The sequence below is a fragment of the Zalophus californianus genome, chromosome 9 (genome assembly GCF_009762305.2).
Source record: "Zalophus californianus isolate mZalCal1 chromosome 9, mZalCal1.pri.v2, whole genome shotgun sequence".
In the NCBI taxonomy this organism is placed as follows: domain Eukaryota; kingdom Metazoa; phylum Chordata; class Mammalia; order Carnivora; family Otariidae; genus Zalophus; species Zalophus californianus.
Genome location: NC_045603.1, coordinates 125,064,575 through 125,082,859, shown reverse-complemented (window position 1 = coordinate 125,082,859; position 18,285 = coordinate 125,064,575). Strand labels below are relative to the sequence as shown.

The 18,285-nt window shown below is 43.2% G+C and overlaps 2 protein-coding genes across 2 annotated transcripts in view; one reads left to right on the top strand and one right to left on the bottom strand.

Annotated features, from left to right (window-relative positions):
* The window catches only part of PTER (phosphotriesterase related), an 87,956-nt gene that overhangs the window by 67,181 nt on the left and 2,490 nt on the right, over window positions 1–18,285 (top strand). The window lies entirely within an intron of this gene.
* Window positions 92–9,977, bottom strand: C1QL3 (complement C1q like 3). The gene is made up of 2 exons (XM_027594843.2): window positions 8,600–9,977; window positions 92–2,801 (listed from the first exon to the last, which is right to left on the bottom strand). The coding sequence occupies exons 1-2, from the start codon at window positions 9,185–9,187 to the stop codon at window positions 2,622–2,624; spliced, it is 768 nt and encodes a 255-aa protein (XP_027450644.1). The 5' UTR covers window positions 9,188–9,977; the 3' UTR covers window positions 92–2,621.

Below are 18,285 nucleotides of genomic sequence, written 5' to 3'. Positions count from 1 at the left end.
CTATAAAACTTTGTTGTTTTAAAAAAATTGTATAAGGGAGCATGAACACATAATAGTGATTTATAAAAATTCAATCATAAAAGTCAAAATATATTACATAATATAGTTTAATGAATCATTACATTTATAATAACAAAGGCCACAGTTTAATTAATAATATATAATGCAAAAAAAAGAGAAATGTTTGCCTTATCTATATTCCCTTTATTTCCTTTACGTTTTGTTTTTCCTTGGGCCTAAACAGAGAAAATAATGCTTAGTTATCTGAAGAAAAGGTCAGATCTATTAGAAATGACATTCGGATTCTAGAGTCTACTCTTCAAAAGGTACCCAGCCCTGATGTTTGGTGTAAATAAAGCCTTTTTAAAACCCACAGAAGATGTGCACTGCTGTTTACAAATTAATTTTTTGGTTGATTCCTCATTATGCTATTTGTTACCTCCCCCCTCCCCCCAAAAATCTCCAAACCCTTGCTACCAATTCCTCTTTGATAAATATATATTGTTAAACAGAAACAAACCCATTGCAACTCCTTTATGAGTTATCCAACATATTAGAAAGGCCAAACAGAATTAGTCACTCTTCTTGATGAATGGGCTAAGTGTTTTTAATCATAAAAATCATGACAGTTACTCAGACCAAGGCATTTAAACCAAGTCAACAGCACCTTCAGATGGGAACACCATGCGTAACTCTTTTGGAAAGTTAGGGTTTTCTAAATACAAGATATTTCCGTGGATCAAAGGTGATCAAGCTTTCTGTGTATTAGAACAGAAAGTACCCAAGAGGGACAAGCCAGGAGAACAAACTAATTCCTTTCAATGAAAAAATGCAAATGTCCTTCACCAGTAAAACAAGCAGATTCTTAAATCCCCGTTTTTCAAATCTACTTGTTCAAAGAGTCTTCAAAGGCAACTGAGAGGGGGGACAGATTTTTCATTGTAACAGTGCAAGCTGTCTGATAGTTAGGATCTATTAACATGCATTTTTAACCCTTTTCTTAGATTAAAGAGGTGACTTTGGGCAGTGTATTTTAACCAGAGGGAAATGATTTGCACTACTCTCAGCATCTACTTTCCTGTCAGCTTTAATCCACCTGAGAAAAAAGAAAAAAATGGATAATTCAAGTGCATATAATTCATAAACATTGCAAAAGAGAGCCACTTTGTGTCTGCAGTCCTAATATTAACAGTCTGCCACAGAATGCAGTGCAAGTATTGATTGGCATATGGTAATAAAGAAGCCATAGGCTTAATTTACAGACCTGTGATGTATAGAGCATTTTAACCTAATAAAATTTAATTTTCTGGGTAACTCTTAAAAGAGAAATCACTTAAATTATTTTGGTATTCCATATACTTTTGTAATCCAAAATATATTTCGATCCAAAATAATTCAAATAATTTATGCGTGGTGTGTGAATATATACACACACTTTTTTTTTTAAATTAAATTTTTGAGGCTATACAGCCACTGTGCCTATGGTCTGAAGCCATAGGTATGTATATCTGAAGCCATATGTATATATTATATTTGATTTAACATGTGTGTGTGTGTACACACAAATACATGTATATGTAGCAAGTATTGGTATAAAATATATACACTTTGTTGTCTTATTGGTTGTATGTGAAATTGTTCATTTTGAAATAACCTCGGGCCACGACTCGTAGCAACTATTTGAAGGCCTTACTTAGTGTCCCCTTGGTGACTCATGCAGTAGCTCAAATTAAACCATTGTGCATTGGGTTATGAATAACCTTTTGTTCCAAAGAAGGCAAAAGCCTCAGTCTGATTTAACACCAAAGAATAAATTTCTCTGACTTTCTAAGTAAATCTAAACGCATTCTATTGACAAAATGGACACACGGGGGATTTTCTAAATACCATACATAATTACACATTTTCACACTTAGAGGGTAATCCTATGATACAATTTCAATCTCTATTTTTAAAGACTATCACCAGAAAAGAGAGAAAAGAAAACTCGTAAGAAAAAGAAAATGTGAAAATGATCATAGGCTTGGGAATTCCCTCAAATCCAGAAAATTCCAGGTTAAGGCTTGAAGTTGAATCATTCCCAGGACTAGCTCTAAAGTTAACAAAAGTACAAGGCAAACAATTTCTTTGGGGACAAGCAGCATTATTTCAATCAGACCTTCTCCTGCAGGGTAAAATCATCCTTCCCACACTGTGAATGGACTCCAAGTATCATAATAAGCAGGTGAACTCACAAGAACCAAAGCTGACATATGGATAAAAGCAGCAAGATCACAGTACACCAAAGTATCATATATATTGGAGAAATAATTCAGTGTCTTAGATTTTTCTATAAAAATTTGTGATCTATATAGGACTTCATTCACATGGACACTAACGATAAGGAGGAGTATTTGCTTTGGCGGTAGTGGATAACACATCTGCTTATCTTGCTTTTAATATTTTTTTTTTTACATAATGTTTCTGAGTATACAGATGTGAGTCAGGTAGCATTTGAATTCCCCACATATACACAACCGAGGTGCCCCGCAACCGGCATCCCCTGGGATCCTTGATTCACTGACGTTAGCCATCCGAATCCAGTGTCCAAACTCAGAATAATAAGCTTAGTTTCTGCGTTATCAGTCAGCGTAAATAATAAATCCAGAAAACGTGCTGTATTTGTTGTTATTCCCTCCGTGGGCTTTCCCGCCATCTAATTTGATGTACACTTCGTCTCCTGGCTCCAAATGAAGAACGACACTGTTACTGGCGTAGTCGTAATTCTGATCAGCGTCTTGGGCGATGGCGCTGGCTCGCACCTATGTGAAACAAACAAGAATTAGAACCTGTAGGAGACAACTCTCGGGTTGTCCTTGCTGCCATTCACACAGCATCGGAAGCCGACCTGTGCTGTGGCACGGAATTCGGCATGGGCGTCGGAGCTCCGGGAGGATATCTTTCTGAGAGTCTCATCTGCGTCGCTGGAAAGGAGCAGAAAGATTGTAAGGTGCTATGGCGAGGGTCGGTCCAGCAGCCTTCTCCTACTGTGTGCTGTAAACAGCGCACATCACGCTATCCCCTTCCTACATCAGCACTTTTTCGCATTCCTTGAATCTCTAGGCCCAATCACTTCTTGAAATGGAAATAAGGGTAACTTTTGTGCATTTCAATTTAAGCCAATTAGCAATATTCTAAGCAGCTGTTTACGAGGACAGAGGTTCAATCTGAACTTCAGCTGGGTCCCCACGCTTATTAGAAAATGGAGATCCTTGGCAGTTGAGACTCAGAGAAATAACATGACTCCAACTCTACTATATAGGGAGGGAAAAAAAAAAGAAGAAGAAGAAAGCCTTTTGATTTGGGGCTTTCGAAATCTAATTCAGGTAAAGCCGTTTTTTTTTTTGCCAGAAACCCCCGTTTAAAATGTCATCTAAGTTTGCAGGGTTCATTTTGTTATTTGTGCCTTTTTATTACTTACCTGTGATGTGTGCACTTAAATAAATTATTTAATTTTGACATATCTAAAAGTTATAGTAGGAACTAAGCTTTGAGGCCTCTAAAATTTCTAACATTTTTTAATGATGTGATTGAATACCCTTTTCCATTTAGGTGATTCTGAAAATGTGTGGTTTGCTTTGAGGATGGAAGTTGCCTATAATCCACTCGTGCTGAGCCTGTGATCTTATTAGCGGGTTGATAGACATTTGCAAACAGTCAATTTGCCTATCATTTCAAGTAATATGGACATTCTGTCACATCCTCAACTCAAATTAGGCTTCAGATTCATTTAGCTATATTTTGATTCTGCCTTGAAAAAAAATTTCAATAGGCACACTTGTATTTGATTTACTTCAGTAAAACATCTTCTACTTTGTGGCTTGTTCCTATTCTACTATAACGGTATTTCCCCAAATAACATAGCAAGTGATTTAGTGGTTTTGTAAACCTGCATTATGTAATAATGCATGACTTGGGGTACAATATGCTGGATGGATTTTATCACTTGGCAAAATGAGGGAAATGAGACATGTGAAGAATTTCCATGCATTTCTTTCAAAACTTAAATGATAGGTTTTCAAGTTAAATTTTCATGTGGTATGCTCTCACATTAATGCTGGAATGTTAAAAAGGGAGAAGGCTCTTTGACACTGCTGAACTTGTAAAGTAATTTGAGTAGTATTTTAAAAATTTCTTTCTGGATATTGTATAGCAGAAGGAGAAAGGGGCTTAAAGGATTTAGAATTGCTTAACACTGTGCTGACATTAATACAGTGAATGCAATATACCAGGCAATTAGGCTCTGAAACACTGACTCAAATATATACACCAATTCAATGAGGTGATCTGTTTGGACCGTTAAGTAATAATAGAATTTAATGATATAATACTTCCTAGAAATTAATCAGAAGTTTGTAGGAGTTGAGTGCTTTGATTCATTAATTTCATCTAGTCATTAATTCCCTGGGAAAAAAATCTACAAGGAGGATAGCGTTGTTATGACCTCACCTTTTTTTTTTTTTTAACACGTGGACTTCTAATGGGTGAGAAAAATTAAAATACAAATTAGTAATTAGCTATGTCAGTAATATATTAATTAATTAGCAATCCATAAATATGCTTTTCAGCTATTATTAATAAGCAGACACATTTTATTTAGTGCTTTAGGTATTTAATATATGCTCTATGGGTATTGTGCTGTAACACTGTTTTCTATATAAAGGCATTTGGGAACCAGTCCTCATTAAAATCCCTTGATTTAGAAACAATAGTCTTAAATATATATATGATGCAGTTTTGATTCTACAGGGTATAAGCAAAAAAATCATGTAAATGTGACCATTTTTATTCTGTAGGTACGACCACAAAAACTTACAAATGCATTAGTGTGATTCCACAGACTAGAAGGTTACCTTATGGTTTTTCACTTCCTTTGTTGTCTGATTGCTTTTTAATGAAAGTTATTCTCTTAAGATTTTAACCTATCCTGTACCATGAGACTTTCCCAATTAAATAACTGCCATACTCCAGTGTACTTTGCATGATTTTAGTATGCCTGCTCACCTGATCCTACTCTAAAGGTATAACGGAACTTGAAATTTCAGGCTCTAGTAATCAGCTTGGTGACTTCCAACAATTCTCCCTTTAAGCCATCAAACTACTGAGGAAGGTAATGCATCCACCTTGGAGACTATTTTCAGGTTCCTAAATGTACACCGATTTCAGCATTTTCTCCGGGACTATGATGCATCCTTTCCTTAGCCTGATATTTCTGCCTAAATGTACTCTACTATCTTTTCATATTATAAGTTAACTATTTAGATCCTGCTTGATCTGTAGTGTGTGTTTCACCGCTTTTAAAAAGATAATGTTAATTTGACATTTTGTTAATCTCGCTAATGAATGAATATCAACCCACAAACTATTGTTTCCAACATATCTCATGTTCATTGATGCTATAAGTAATTAATGCATTCTTAGAATAAAACCGGGTCTTTAATTATTTTATAGTTCTAATCTCGAGCCACTTTTAGCTTTTATTATAGTGGCTTGTTATAGTGGTATTACAGTGACTGTATTCACATAGCAATTTTTGAATTCAGGTTTTCTGCTACAGGTATACAAACACATTAAAATTATATTTCCTGTCTCTCTGTAAAGCCATCCGAGTCCAACTTTTACCTTTCATATGCACTGTCATGGGCTCTCAACAAATGGTATGATTAATTTTGGGTTGATGGTTTCAGGCAGAATATGAGAACTGTGATCCTTTTAGTGGCATGTTTGTGAGAACATAGGAGCTCGTGTGGCTTTAGCATTATCTTATTAAGGAGGGTTTATCATTAGAGACAATATTTATGGTAACATTTGCTAATTTAACTAATTGCTACTGGTGCTCTCATAATTTCATTTTCATTGTACTTCTGTGGAATCATAAACAAAAGGTTAAGTGGTGCATCAGGTTAATTTACTGGCCTTTGATGTTTCCATCTGTGATCCTGCATTCAACACAAAGCATAAATAAAATGGTTCTCATATGGTTACAGTCCAGAGGCATTCCTCTATCCTAGAGTAAACTGCATTTTTAGTTTAATTTTTGTGCTTCTCAAATCCACCTAATCCATTGAACATTACACTGACACGGATCTCTGAGTTTCTGTTTTATGAAAACAAATTAGGTCTGCTCAGGGGGGGAAACTGCCATTCTAAGAAGTGATCAGATAAGAACATTAACTGAAAATCACTGATAAACTATTTATTTAATATTAATAAAATAAACTTTATAAAATATTTCTCATTTGCAGCTGTCTACAGATCAGACTTTACAAAATTATTCTAAGGATAAAATTCCTTCACATTAATATTTTAATAACGATTTTCCAAAATAGTCCATGCTGAAGTTGAAAATATATTGTTTGCTGCTACATATATTTTTCTGAATTGCTTGTTGCACACCTTTTGAAGAAGTAACAGCTTAATAATGCCAATGGAGAGCTTTATACATGATAAGGTCAGCTGGTTTGCCTTATTTTTTTTCCTGGTCCTCAGAGAATGTGCATGCTAGGATGATACAAAGGAGCATTCTACTCTGCAAACAATGAAATAATTTTAAAAACAAAATGCACCTAGAACATGTACATAAAATGGTTTTCTTGGAATCAGTTCCATATACCTGGGCTCAGCAGTTGAGATAGCAACCTTTAAGCTAATTTAAATGTTTCATTCCCTGATTTTTCATGCAATTGAAATTTCCAGATATTTAAAGATGTGTTTTTATTCAGTGGCTGATAAAACTCGAATATTATTCCATCTTAATTAAAACCTCTAAAAACAATCCTTCAGCCTGACAGTATTTTCCAGACCTAACCTTTGAGTCAGAAGAGAGCCAATTTGTAAATAAATGGGTGCCGCATAGCTGTCTGCTAAGGGGCTTTTCAGAAACCATTTTGTAAACGTGATACAATAGCTCTATTTTGGCACAATGAGTCATGCCCTTTTTAGCCATTCCCCTATAACTATCTCACTGCTCTGTAAATAATTTTTCTTTATCTTAATATTATTTTTGTGCATAATAACTATCATAAACAACCCTGTCAGTGCCTCCTGGTGGCCATTTCCCCCCTCCTTTTTTTTTTTCTTTTGGTTCTACCTGTCCTGTGGGGTCCTTGAGCTATTTATTTCTAAATTCTTTTAGAAATGAGGGGTAGGAGGAGCGGGGAGGGACAGGATTTTTTTTGTCCTTTCCTTCTTATACATTTAGAATATTTGTCTTTCACTTTTTGAGAAAAAAAAAAAACTGATACTGAATTGGGTCTTTGGAAGAAATCCTGCCTTAATGCTGCTTAATAGAAACCTGGGTTGTAACTGAAAAGGCCTGAATTCAAGGGGCGCCTGACCTGAGCCCAGTAGCCCTCGTTAAAACTAAGTTGGCCATTCCCTGTGCCACCCAATAGGCGAAATTAAAGCCAGAGAACTCAGCCCAGACTGCAGGCTGCGGGTCGCAAGGCCTCGCCCAGAGCGCGGCTGCTGATTCAGCGCGAGCCTCAGGTCCGGTGACACTTTCCGGTAGTTACAAATACTATTTTCCTCCTCTAAGAGACCAGACACACTTTGGTTTTGCAGTGACCGCGAGTTTCTTAAGCAAGCGGTAAAGTGGCCGCAGCATAAACCTGCAGACCCATGGACCTAGTGGCAGAGCCGACCAGCCCAAGAGAGCAAGCCCAAGGGCTCAGGGCTAATCTGAGGCGAGTGCACAGTCAAGGCCAAGGCAACTGCCTTGTGAGAAGGCAGGGTTGGAAAGACCCTCACGCAGGCGGCCCAGGGGCTCCCTGACGGTGAGGCCCATCGCCCCGGGGCCGGCTCGGCCTCTGGCCCTCCTAGCCTCTGCCTGTGCAGCCTCCTACTCCAGCCAGTGGAGTCTGGGTTCTGTGTTTGGGTGCGTGTTTTGCTGAGTACACCCATGAGTCTCAACTTTCTCTTTTGTTATCAGCACTCATTACTTCTCCCCCTTGTTCTCCTTGAGCTGAAATCTAAACCGCGGTTTGTGCCTTGAATTTGACGGTATGCTTGTTTCCCGGGTCTGGGACGCCGCAGGGGCCTTGCGACCGCGAGTCCCCGGTCCCTCTTCGGCCCTGGACGCGCCACACTTGAACTCTTTCCTTCGGGTCCCTTCTTTCTCCCGCGGGCCCCTTTCTCCCCCGAGTTTGTCACCCTGGCACGCCCATTTCGGGGCTGCCCCAGCCCTCCTATTCCAGGCAAAGCCTGAGAGCGACCCCACGCCGCTGAGGATCCCACAGCCGGGGGTCGCCTCCTGGTGCACAAGCTGTCCAGGGGACCGAGCTCCTGGCTTCCCTACCCTCGAGGGTCGCGCTCACACTCGCGCGCTCTGGGTGCAGGTCCTAGCTTGGGAACCGCCCTCTCCAGGCCTCCGGGCACCCGCTTTGGCTCACGACCCCCGCCTCCCCAGGGAGTAATAGCCTCCCCTCAGCTCCGCGCCCGGGAGCCCGGCTGCCTTGCCCTTCCTCCGCGGGCTCCCACCCCCATTTCCGGGGTCTCCTCCCTCTTGCCTGCACCTTCCCGCGCTCCCTCCCCGCCCACCCCGCTGCCTGCCGGCGCTCACCTGGTTGTTTTTGCAGAGATCAGCCCACATGCTGGTGCCGTCCCCTCCGCGCATCAGGACGTGGTAGGTGAAGAAGTAGATGCCCGGGATAGAGCAGGTGAACTTGCCCGTGGTGGGATCGTAGTGGTTACCGAGGTTGGTGACCACGTCGTCGAACTTGAGCACCTCGTAGCCTTCGTGCTGCCGCTTGAGGCCGGCGTAGAAGGCGATCTTGGGCACCGTGCTGTAGGTGGCGGCACTGATGGCCCCGGCCGCATTCAGGCCGGGCGCCCCGGGCGGGCCCGGCAGGCCTTGGCGGCCGGGCTCGCCCTTCTCGCCCGGAGGGCCCACGGGACCCGGCGGCCCGGGCTCACCGGGGGGCCCACGCGGGCCCGCCTTCCCCGGCCTGCCGGCCTCGCCTTTGGGGCCCTGGATGAAGGTGGGCAGGGACTGCATGAGGCCGCGGTCGGGCGTGGCGGCGGTGCTGGGCGCCTTCGTGCCCCCATAGGGGTCGCAGACCATGCGGCAGGTGCCCAGCATCTCGTAGTGCGCCGACGTGCCGGCCGAGCTCACCAGCACCGGGATGAGGATGACCAGCAGCAGCACCATCACCACCCCCAGCGCCCCGGCGGCGATCAGGCGCCTCCTGCTGCCCACCAGCCGGCTCAGCGCGGGGCGATCCTCTTGTCTGCTTTTGGACAAAATTTTGAAGGTTGGGCGGGGACCTCCTCAGAGCCGAAAACAACCCCCTGCGAACCCCAACTCCCCTGGGCGGGCGCGCGCCGGCCGCTCCCCGCCTGCTCCCGCTCCTGCTCCCCCTGCTGAAGCTGCGGCTGGGGAGGGAGCTCGGACGCCAAGTGACTTGAGCTGAAGTCCCGGGCTGGGGGGTGGGGGCTGGGGGAGGGGTGCGCAGGGCGCCCTCTCGCCTCCCGCGAGCCCCTTCGCACCTGTGGCTGCCGCCGGCGCCGGCGCGGCCACCCGGAGGGCAGAGCCTGCCGCCGCCTCTCGTGCTGGCCCGGGCAGCTCACACTTTTATGCAGCCGCTGCCTGCGATCGACTTTTCCGTTTTTGCCGACTGCGCCAGTTCGCACCAACTTTCCGTCTGAAGTTGCCTTTTTCTGCCTCCTTCTTTCCTTCTTTCGCTTGCTCCGTTCGCCCTTCCACTGCCTTTCTCCCCCTCCTTTGCCACCACCACAACTCTAATAGATGCGCACCCCCAACGACCGGCGCTGGCCGCGAGGACTCGGGCCAGCCGCCCCCCGGGTGCGCGGAGCCGCGGCGGCGGGCACGGTCAGCTCGGCAAGGCTCCGGGCTGGAGCGGAGGAGCTAGCGAGCAGCGGCGAGCGCCTCGCCGCCGGGAGCGGAGCGAGAGAGACACTGAACGCAGAATTCTGCCTGGGTACCACCTGCCAGGAGAAGAGGAGGCTGACAAACGCGCGCCGGAGCAATTTATAGGCACCCAAGGCACAGAGGAAGGGGAGCCGCTTTGGCATCTCACTGTAGCATCTGCTCTGCTCATCCCACTCAGAGAGAGTTTGGCATTACTCTGACAATGTGGGATTTTTTTTCCCCCCCAGCCTCTCTTTTTTTTTTTTTTTTCCCTCTGCACATGGATGAACAGTGAGATCGTGAATACTCCCTTGCTGAACCCAGGTGATGGCAGCGCTCTCGCTGGACATACCTGGGGGTGAGGGAGACAGATGTGCAACAGCCTTGGGCACTCCAAGGTCACACCTAAGCCCTCTATTTCCCCAAGGCCGGCAACGCCAGTTGGAGGGTGGAAGTGAAGGTTGAAAAGAGGGTGGCTCGGTCGACAGTATTTCCCTGCTGGCTCACCCACAATCAACCGGTGCTTCAGGTGTTTTTTGAAATGCCACTTTTAACATCAGAAGGGCCCTTTAGAATTTTCCAGATGGGGTTTTTTTTTTTAACCTTATGGTTTTCCTCACCAGCCTTCTAAAATGAAGATGTTACCCAGAGAACAGTAAGGTGCGTTGAAAAGCCAAAGGAGGTTTTGAATGATTATGAATGAACAGGCCCACCACATAATGGGAGGGGGGGGGTTCTTTTAACAAATGCTGCAGATGGTGAGTATATACTCCGTTCTCTACTTACAGGATTACTGTTCTAGCTAACTATCTGGAGTTAGTGCCATTGGACCTGAAGTTGCACTACACGAATGAGAAATAATCACTTGTTCAAAATGTCTTTAAAAGTCTTAAGACAAACCAAGCAGCCTTTACAAAAGTCCTGGGGCAAGATCTTTTCCTAAGATATGGAAAGTGTCCTCTAGGCTTCACAGCACATTTCCTACACGTACATTGAAGCATGGGGCAAAAAAGGGGAAAAAAAAAAAAACATGAGAAAGAAGAGCCCCATTTGCAGTGGGAGAGCGGGAGAAGGAAAAGCGTGGTTTTGTAATATTAATGTAAAAAACCCCAGAGTAGATATTAGGCAAGTTATCTCACTAACAAATACATAAGACACACAAGAACAGCTTTAAATAAGCAAGTGGAATTGATTTGTAAATCATACTTTTGTATTCAGGAGCAATGGATGTCAATCAAACGCGGATGACATTTCCTTGTCAATACGGGGATGATGGCTGGGAAGATGGTGACTTATTAAACCAGGGTGAGAATCTGAAATGAGAAGCAAGAACAAATAAGACTACAGCAAGCAAACAATAACATCCCTGGGATCCTGTCTGGGGCCTCCACAGCACAAGCATTTCCTTGTCTGTTCCTTCTGCCTAACTTCCAGGCCACGCCAATTTAGTTCTTTCTTTCCTTCTTCTCTGTTTCAAAACGAAATAAGGTCAAATGAGCAGTCAGAAGAAAACCAAGATTCACTGATTCATTTAAGAGAAATGTCAGCAGTTCTTTTAGGTCTTTCCAGGGAGAATCAAGAGTGAGGCCCAGGGTCTCGGTATTTTCTCTCCCTTTGGCTGCAACTGGATGAGAATCCTTCCCACTCCTCAAACCTTTACCTTTTAGGGTAGTGGTTTCAGAAATGTGTGTCTATGTCTTGGGCGTAAGACTTTGGTTCACAGGAGGTACCTTATTTTCCTCTTTTTGAGTGGCAGACACATAGAAAGTTCTCCCCCGGCCACAATACCTATTTTCTTAGCACACCATGTGGGTTGCTTCTCAAAAGTCACCTTTCTTTTGGGGGACAAAATAGTAAAGGGTGGGAACGGCCATGAAGGTTAATGTGTTAATCAAACTCTTTTCCAATGCACCAAGTTATCAAAATTCATAAGATCTCATTGCTAAAGAGAGTCCAGTGGAGGATAAAAGGGGCATTTTTAAAAGGGTAGAGTTGAATAAATAAATTCTCATTGAAAACCTCAAGATATACTTCCATTGAAGACAGCTCATCTTAACAGAGGAAGCCAGTGAGGATACCATGAAATGGTAGAGCCGGAATGAATGCTAGAAAGCTCTTCAGTACCTGCTCACTTTCACGGATGGTAAGTGTGAGACACAGCTCTGAGCAGGAGAAAGGCCGCCCAGTGTGTGCTATTACACTCTCCTCTACACCGCAATCTCAGACCTCTGGGACAGGCCCTAGTAATGGAGGCATTTCTCTTTCCACCATCTCTAATGCTAAAGCACAGCTTGGTTTTACAAGCGAGGGCACCAACATCTTAAAGGTCTGCTGAGATATGGAAAAGTGCTCTGTAGGCATCATTCACAATGCAGGCAACATTTCCCAGGTCACATGGCTGACCCATTTTTCCAGTGAGTGCACAAACCCAGGTGGCGCTTGGACAGTTGGCTTTTGAGTGAAGTCAGTTTACATTATCGATCTCCTCCCTTTTCTCTAGAGGTGTCCCACCACGTGCTTTGGGAGAAATTTTTGTTGTTGTTGTTCAGGGATGACTGGGTAGTAGATGAACTAATGGCTGGTGGCTGCCACTTTCCACTGCTTGAATTTCTCAGAAGGTTCTCTGGAAAGTTACTCACGCTTCAGCCCTTATTCTGACAGTTTGAATAAGCCATCTGATGGCATATTACTCATCATCTCTATATGTATATAATAATAGAAAATGTGTCAATTAAAAAAAATATTTGATTCTCTTCATCCCTCATCAGAGAAGCAAGTTTTCTCTCAAAGTTGATATTAATCTTGGAAGCAAGCCCTGGGATCTAATTTTCCCAATCGTGTCTCAAGAAAACACAAGGCTCTATGTTCCCATTTCCTTCTGCACCTGTGCCTTCGTGACCATTCAGATCATAAAGTCCAATACAGAAACCCAGGATCTGGGTTGGATGATGATCCAGTAATTTTCATCTCCCCACCTCATTTCTGTCTCTTTCGGAGAACCGAGCAGATCCGAAGCCACATGACTCCCACACAGACCCGCACCACCATCCATTAATCTTTATTGAGTGCCCACGGGCAGCACCGCCCTACACTGGGCTCTTACTAGTCAAACAAATCTTTAGTCATGAGAATGATTTCCAAATCCAGCAGTACTTAACCAGAAATAGCATTTATAAGAGGAAAATAACATGTTAACAAACCCAAAGACTATCTACAGAAATAGAAATACAAAGAGTAAAAAAAAAACAATCAGACTGGGATCAGCTATTTACCTTTGCTTCCTGGATCTCCAAATTATAGTTCAGAACATACACTCCTTTGACTGAAGAGTTATAGATTTCTAGCCAGAAAGGGTCTCCCTGGAGTAATGTAGGGAAGTAGTATATCCTTATGGCTCTGGAATCAGATGGGTCTTAATTTGGATCCTGGTTTCCTCATTTAGTTGCTATGAAAGTTACTTAACCTCCCTGAGGCTTAATTCCCTTTTCTCTAAAATGGGAATAACACGAATACCTAACACTAATGTTGTGAAGACTGAGCGAGTTAATGCATATAATTACAATGATACCCAACTCAAAGCCAGAGCCCAATAAATGTCAACTTCCATGTTCATTTGTTGGACTGCTGAGTAGTGGGTGGGCATGTGGGCTGGATAGTCGAACACAGGCTTAGTAAAGGAAGCTAAAGGGTCAGACTTAAGACAGATGACATCAGATGGATACTAAATGTCATAGATTTAGACAAAATTAGAACACCCAAGTTCCCCAGGAGAGTTGCCTGTGTGTACTATTGTATAATATCAAAAGAAGTAAGACAAAACTCAACACAAGGATCCTTTCACCCTTCTCCAAAGTAAGAGGAAAAAAAGTTTTATAGCAAGATAATGTAATTCACTGCAGTTTGACAGACCAAGATTTTTGGATTTACAACCTAGTAGGAAGCATTAAAACGTGTTTTCCCCTGCTCTGGAAAGTTCCCCAAGTCAACAAGTTGCACGTATATTTAAAAATCACTGATAGTTACTCAGGAACTATTCCTGTGGATGATGATCCTCAAGAAAAAGTGAACATATGAGAGAGGGCTGCTTTAAGTTAGCCAGAAAAGCAATCACTCTGAAGGACACCTAAGTCATAACCACAGACAATAGGGAATTTTCAACAAAAAACTCTCTACGGGGGATAGTGAGTTGGAAAATTAGCTTGGCAAGTCTATTGTCAGAAAATTATTGAATAGCCAGAAGGAGAGATGGTAACCAGCACTGTACCTAAGGCTTGGTTACAATGTATGGCTTCAAATTGGTCTCAAATTCTTGCCATATCAATCAAGACAAGGATGGAATCTCTAGAATGGATATGATATTTTATACTTGCTTTTCATGGGTGGAATGTTCAGTCCCTAAGACCCTATTTGATGTAGAACTGAAGGAAAAGTTACCAAGAATGAAGTCTAAGGGGGTCAGCCAGTCTTCCCAAGGGACAGTCATGATACCTCAGCCATACAAGGAAGATGGGTGAATTCAGGAAACTAAACACAGCTGCCATTAGAGCACAGGGAATTTCAGGCAGAAAATACATCATAGGAACACAGCTGTGCAGCACACAGACCGACCAGGTAGGCACCGGTAAAAACTGGGGTCGTCTTATTGTTTTGTTTCTTTTGTTTTGTTTTAAAATTCTAAAGCATCATGAATCCTGAGAGGACTTACAGAGAACAACCGACAGAGCCAGACCTTGCCAAGAGCAGCTGATCTTCTAGAATATCCTAGAATCGGGCTCTGAGAGAAAGTGGGCTGGAGTTGATATGAATATCAAGGGAAGGTGCATTTGGCCCCACTCCTACATGGGTGTGACCCCAGAGCAACTCACCTTCAAATATGAACAATCTGTCCTGTGAATAAATACTGCATTCCTTGGGTATTTGTATGTGAATAGACATATCAGCTTTTCCCTAATTCAGGCAACCTCTTGGGGAAAGTCTTAAACCATACAAAAATAGGTACAATTTGAAACCATAATCCTAAAAATAAATTGCCAAGGTAGTTTAGATCTGTAATAAGCTGGAGGGGAAAAAAATGAGGGGGTTGTACGTTGACTATAAGTAGTTGTATATTTCAGTGTTGCCCACTGAAAGTAGTTGTAAACATTCATAATTTATTTTTCTAAAGATTTATTTATTTATTTGAGAGATAGAGACAGTGAGTGAGCATGTGTGGGGAGGGGCAGAGGGAGAGGGAGAGAATGACAAGCAGACTCCCCCCATGAGCATGGAGCCCGATGTGGGGCTCAATCTCAGGACCCCAAGATCATGCCCTGAGCCGAAATCAAGAGTCGGTTGCTTAACTGGCTGAGCCTCCCAGGCGCCCTGTAACAATTCATAATTTTATTAATTACTTTATCTTTGGCTCTGGAAAGTGGAAAAAGCCAGTAAAAGCTGGTGCTATGTAGTACATAGATGAGGGTTTGGTGTGTTTTTCTTTTGCCCGGAGAGTCCAAGATACAAGGGGCAATCTTCCCACTCTTCAAATATCTGCAAAGGTTCTCTGGCTTCACTCAGGCTTCTAAGACTCATCAGCACATGGAAGTATTCCGAATGCAAGCTGCTCCACAGATGCTTATCATTCTGGGTCTTTTAGCCTTTTATTGTCTGCTGCTGTCTTGTTTGGACAATTCCAGCAGGCTAGCAACTTCACAGGGGCAGGAGCAGAGGCAAAATGGTTCATTTCATTACCAATGGCTGCTTTTGTAAAAGAAAGTTCAAAACTGTTTGCTAAATTGAGGATTCCCTGAGCACGTCTATTATCCAGTAGCTGCCATCATGCATTTATATACGTATGTGTGTATATCTGCAATCACAGACATATGATTTCTTTGCATTTACTCTTCAGGATTTGTTTTTGTGGGTGGGCAGAAGGTCACAGGAGTTGGATAATGAGAGCCAGAAGTGGACTACCCATGATGGATTCTCTTAGTGAAAGCCCCATAACATGATTCCAGCACCCCAGTACACATGAACATTTGTTCTAGCATTACACAGACCACTGAAAGACCCTCTTTGCTCATTTTCCCCAGAGCTGAGAGTGGCATGGGCTTTTTTTTACAGAAGGCCTTGAATAGAAAAGAGAAAAAAAGGAGCTAATTAAAAGGAATTTTAGACATGTGGTTTTCAGATATAATCATGCATTAGGTCTAAACTACACAATTAACTTTTCCTTCAGAAATTCAGAACAAGCTCAGAAGGCCCTAATGTAATGTTTTATCCAGTGTTTGACTGTACTAGTTAGCATGAATTCTCTGGATAAGTCATTTCTATTATCTTCTCATTAATGTGTTCAATGTAATTGAATTAAACGGAGTTAAAACCCACAAGAACTGCGCTCTGCTGTCCATTTCCTCCTCCTGAAGCTTCTCCCATCACCAGCCAGCCTCTCGCTCGCATTTGCAGTGATCTGCCTTCAGCACCTGCTCAGTGCGTCCCCACTCTGCCCAGAAACAGTAACTTCCTCATCGTCCGCATGGCAGGAAAGTCCAACTACTTAAGCTCGGAGTGCCAGGCTCTTCAGAAATTGCCACAAGGCCTCTTTGCCTTCCCAGCCTTTCATACCTGGCCCCCTTGTTTAACCATTCTCTGGTTATTATTGGTTCATCACACCGGAAGTGCTCATTAATCTCACCGGAAGGGGTATTGTCATTTCCCACTTTGTCCTTGTCTTCTCCTTTACTCTGGCCACCAACTTCCTCCCTCTCCTCTTTCCTCTTCCCGGTATTATCCCTTTTTCAAACCCCCTGCCCCCCAGCTCCAAAGCCACCTCCTCCTTCATCCCTCCCCCTACTGGCTCCCACCCTGCACCTGCACTCACTTGTCCCCTGCCTCTCTGGTGCCTCCAGCGCCTGTGGCATGTCCTTCTCTCACTGTGCTTCCCTCCTGCTGCTTTGTTGGGGGATGGGGTAGAACTTGTCCCAGCTCTTGTGACTGAGAGAAATGCCAGGACTTTTCATCTTTAGGCCCTACCCCTTGCACAGGCCCTAAAGACATACTGACTGGGGGCTAAATGGGTTGTTTGTTGATTGGAATTGTTAAATTGGGATTGGACAGCATAGCTTTCAAAAGAACTTTGTAAGATTTAAGAAATCTGGATGTAGTGAACAGGACTGTACTGGAAATTAGATATTTCCAAGGACCAGACTTCTGTAAAAGACACAAAACTCTTCAACTGCCAAAAATGTTGGATTAAGAACCAGATTAGTATAATAACCTGTACAAGAATCAGAGTTAGAAATGGATTAGGGTGGGGGTGCCTGGGTGGCGTAGTCACTTAAGGGTCTGACTCTTGATTTCGGCTCAGGTCCTGATCTCAGGGTCATGAGATCTAGCCTGGTATCTAGCTCTGTGCTCAGTGGGGAGTCTGCGTGCTCTCTCTCTCTCTCTCTCTCTCTCGCCCTCTGCCCATTCCCCACCCCCCATACCCCCCCACAAATAAATAAATAAATAAATCTTTAAAAAAAAATGCACTGGGGCCTGAGATGTCATACCTAATGTGTGTTCATCTCCCAGAAGGGATACTTGCAGACCTGGTTCTAATAGTTGAAACCAGCGGTTAGATTTGTTTACTGTATTTTCAAAATGCCTCATAGCATGCTCCCTGTGGTGGGGAGCAAAAATTCACCTGTGATTACTGAAAAAGAACATGAATTCCTCAGGAATTCTGGCCCAAGAGGATGGCCATATGAAGCACCCAAACTATAGGTCCCAGTGGATCTCCTCTGGGCTTCTTCCCTTCATTTCTTCAGGATTCATGGGAAGGTTTCTGCCTATCCTCCATCTGCCATCAAGAAATGGGGCGCCCAGGTGGCTCAGTCGTTAAGCGTCTGCCTTCGGCTCAGGTCATGGTCCCAGGGTCCTGGGATCGAGCCCCGCATTGGGCTCCCTGCTCAGCGGGGAGTCTGCTTCTCCCTCTCCCACTCCCCCTGCTTGTGTTCCCTCTCTCGCTCTGTCTCTCTCTGTCAAATAAATAAATAAAATCTTTAAAAAAAAATAGAAATGGAGGCAATATATTTCTTCTAAAATACAGAACGATCATTTTAATTCTTTTAAACTTCACCGAGTTCCAAAGAAATATTTGACATTTCTAACAAGAAAAACACAAAATAGCTCCTGAAAAATCAAAACAAGGGAACTACAGTGAGGTGACAGAAAGAAAGGCTGGGGACTAGGGAGAAAGAATCGCACAGAGGTGTTACATCAAGGATGGTGACTGCTATATAGAAAATAGAATACTTCTGGGTTCCCCAAAAGCCAAGGCAAAAAGGGAAATGTCGTGGGTTATCTTCATTTTATGATTTATTAAGAGAAACAATTCAACATTCAGGAGAATCAGATTT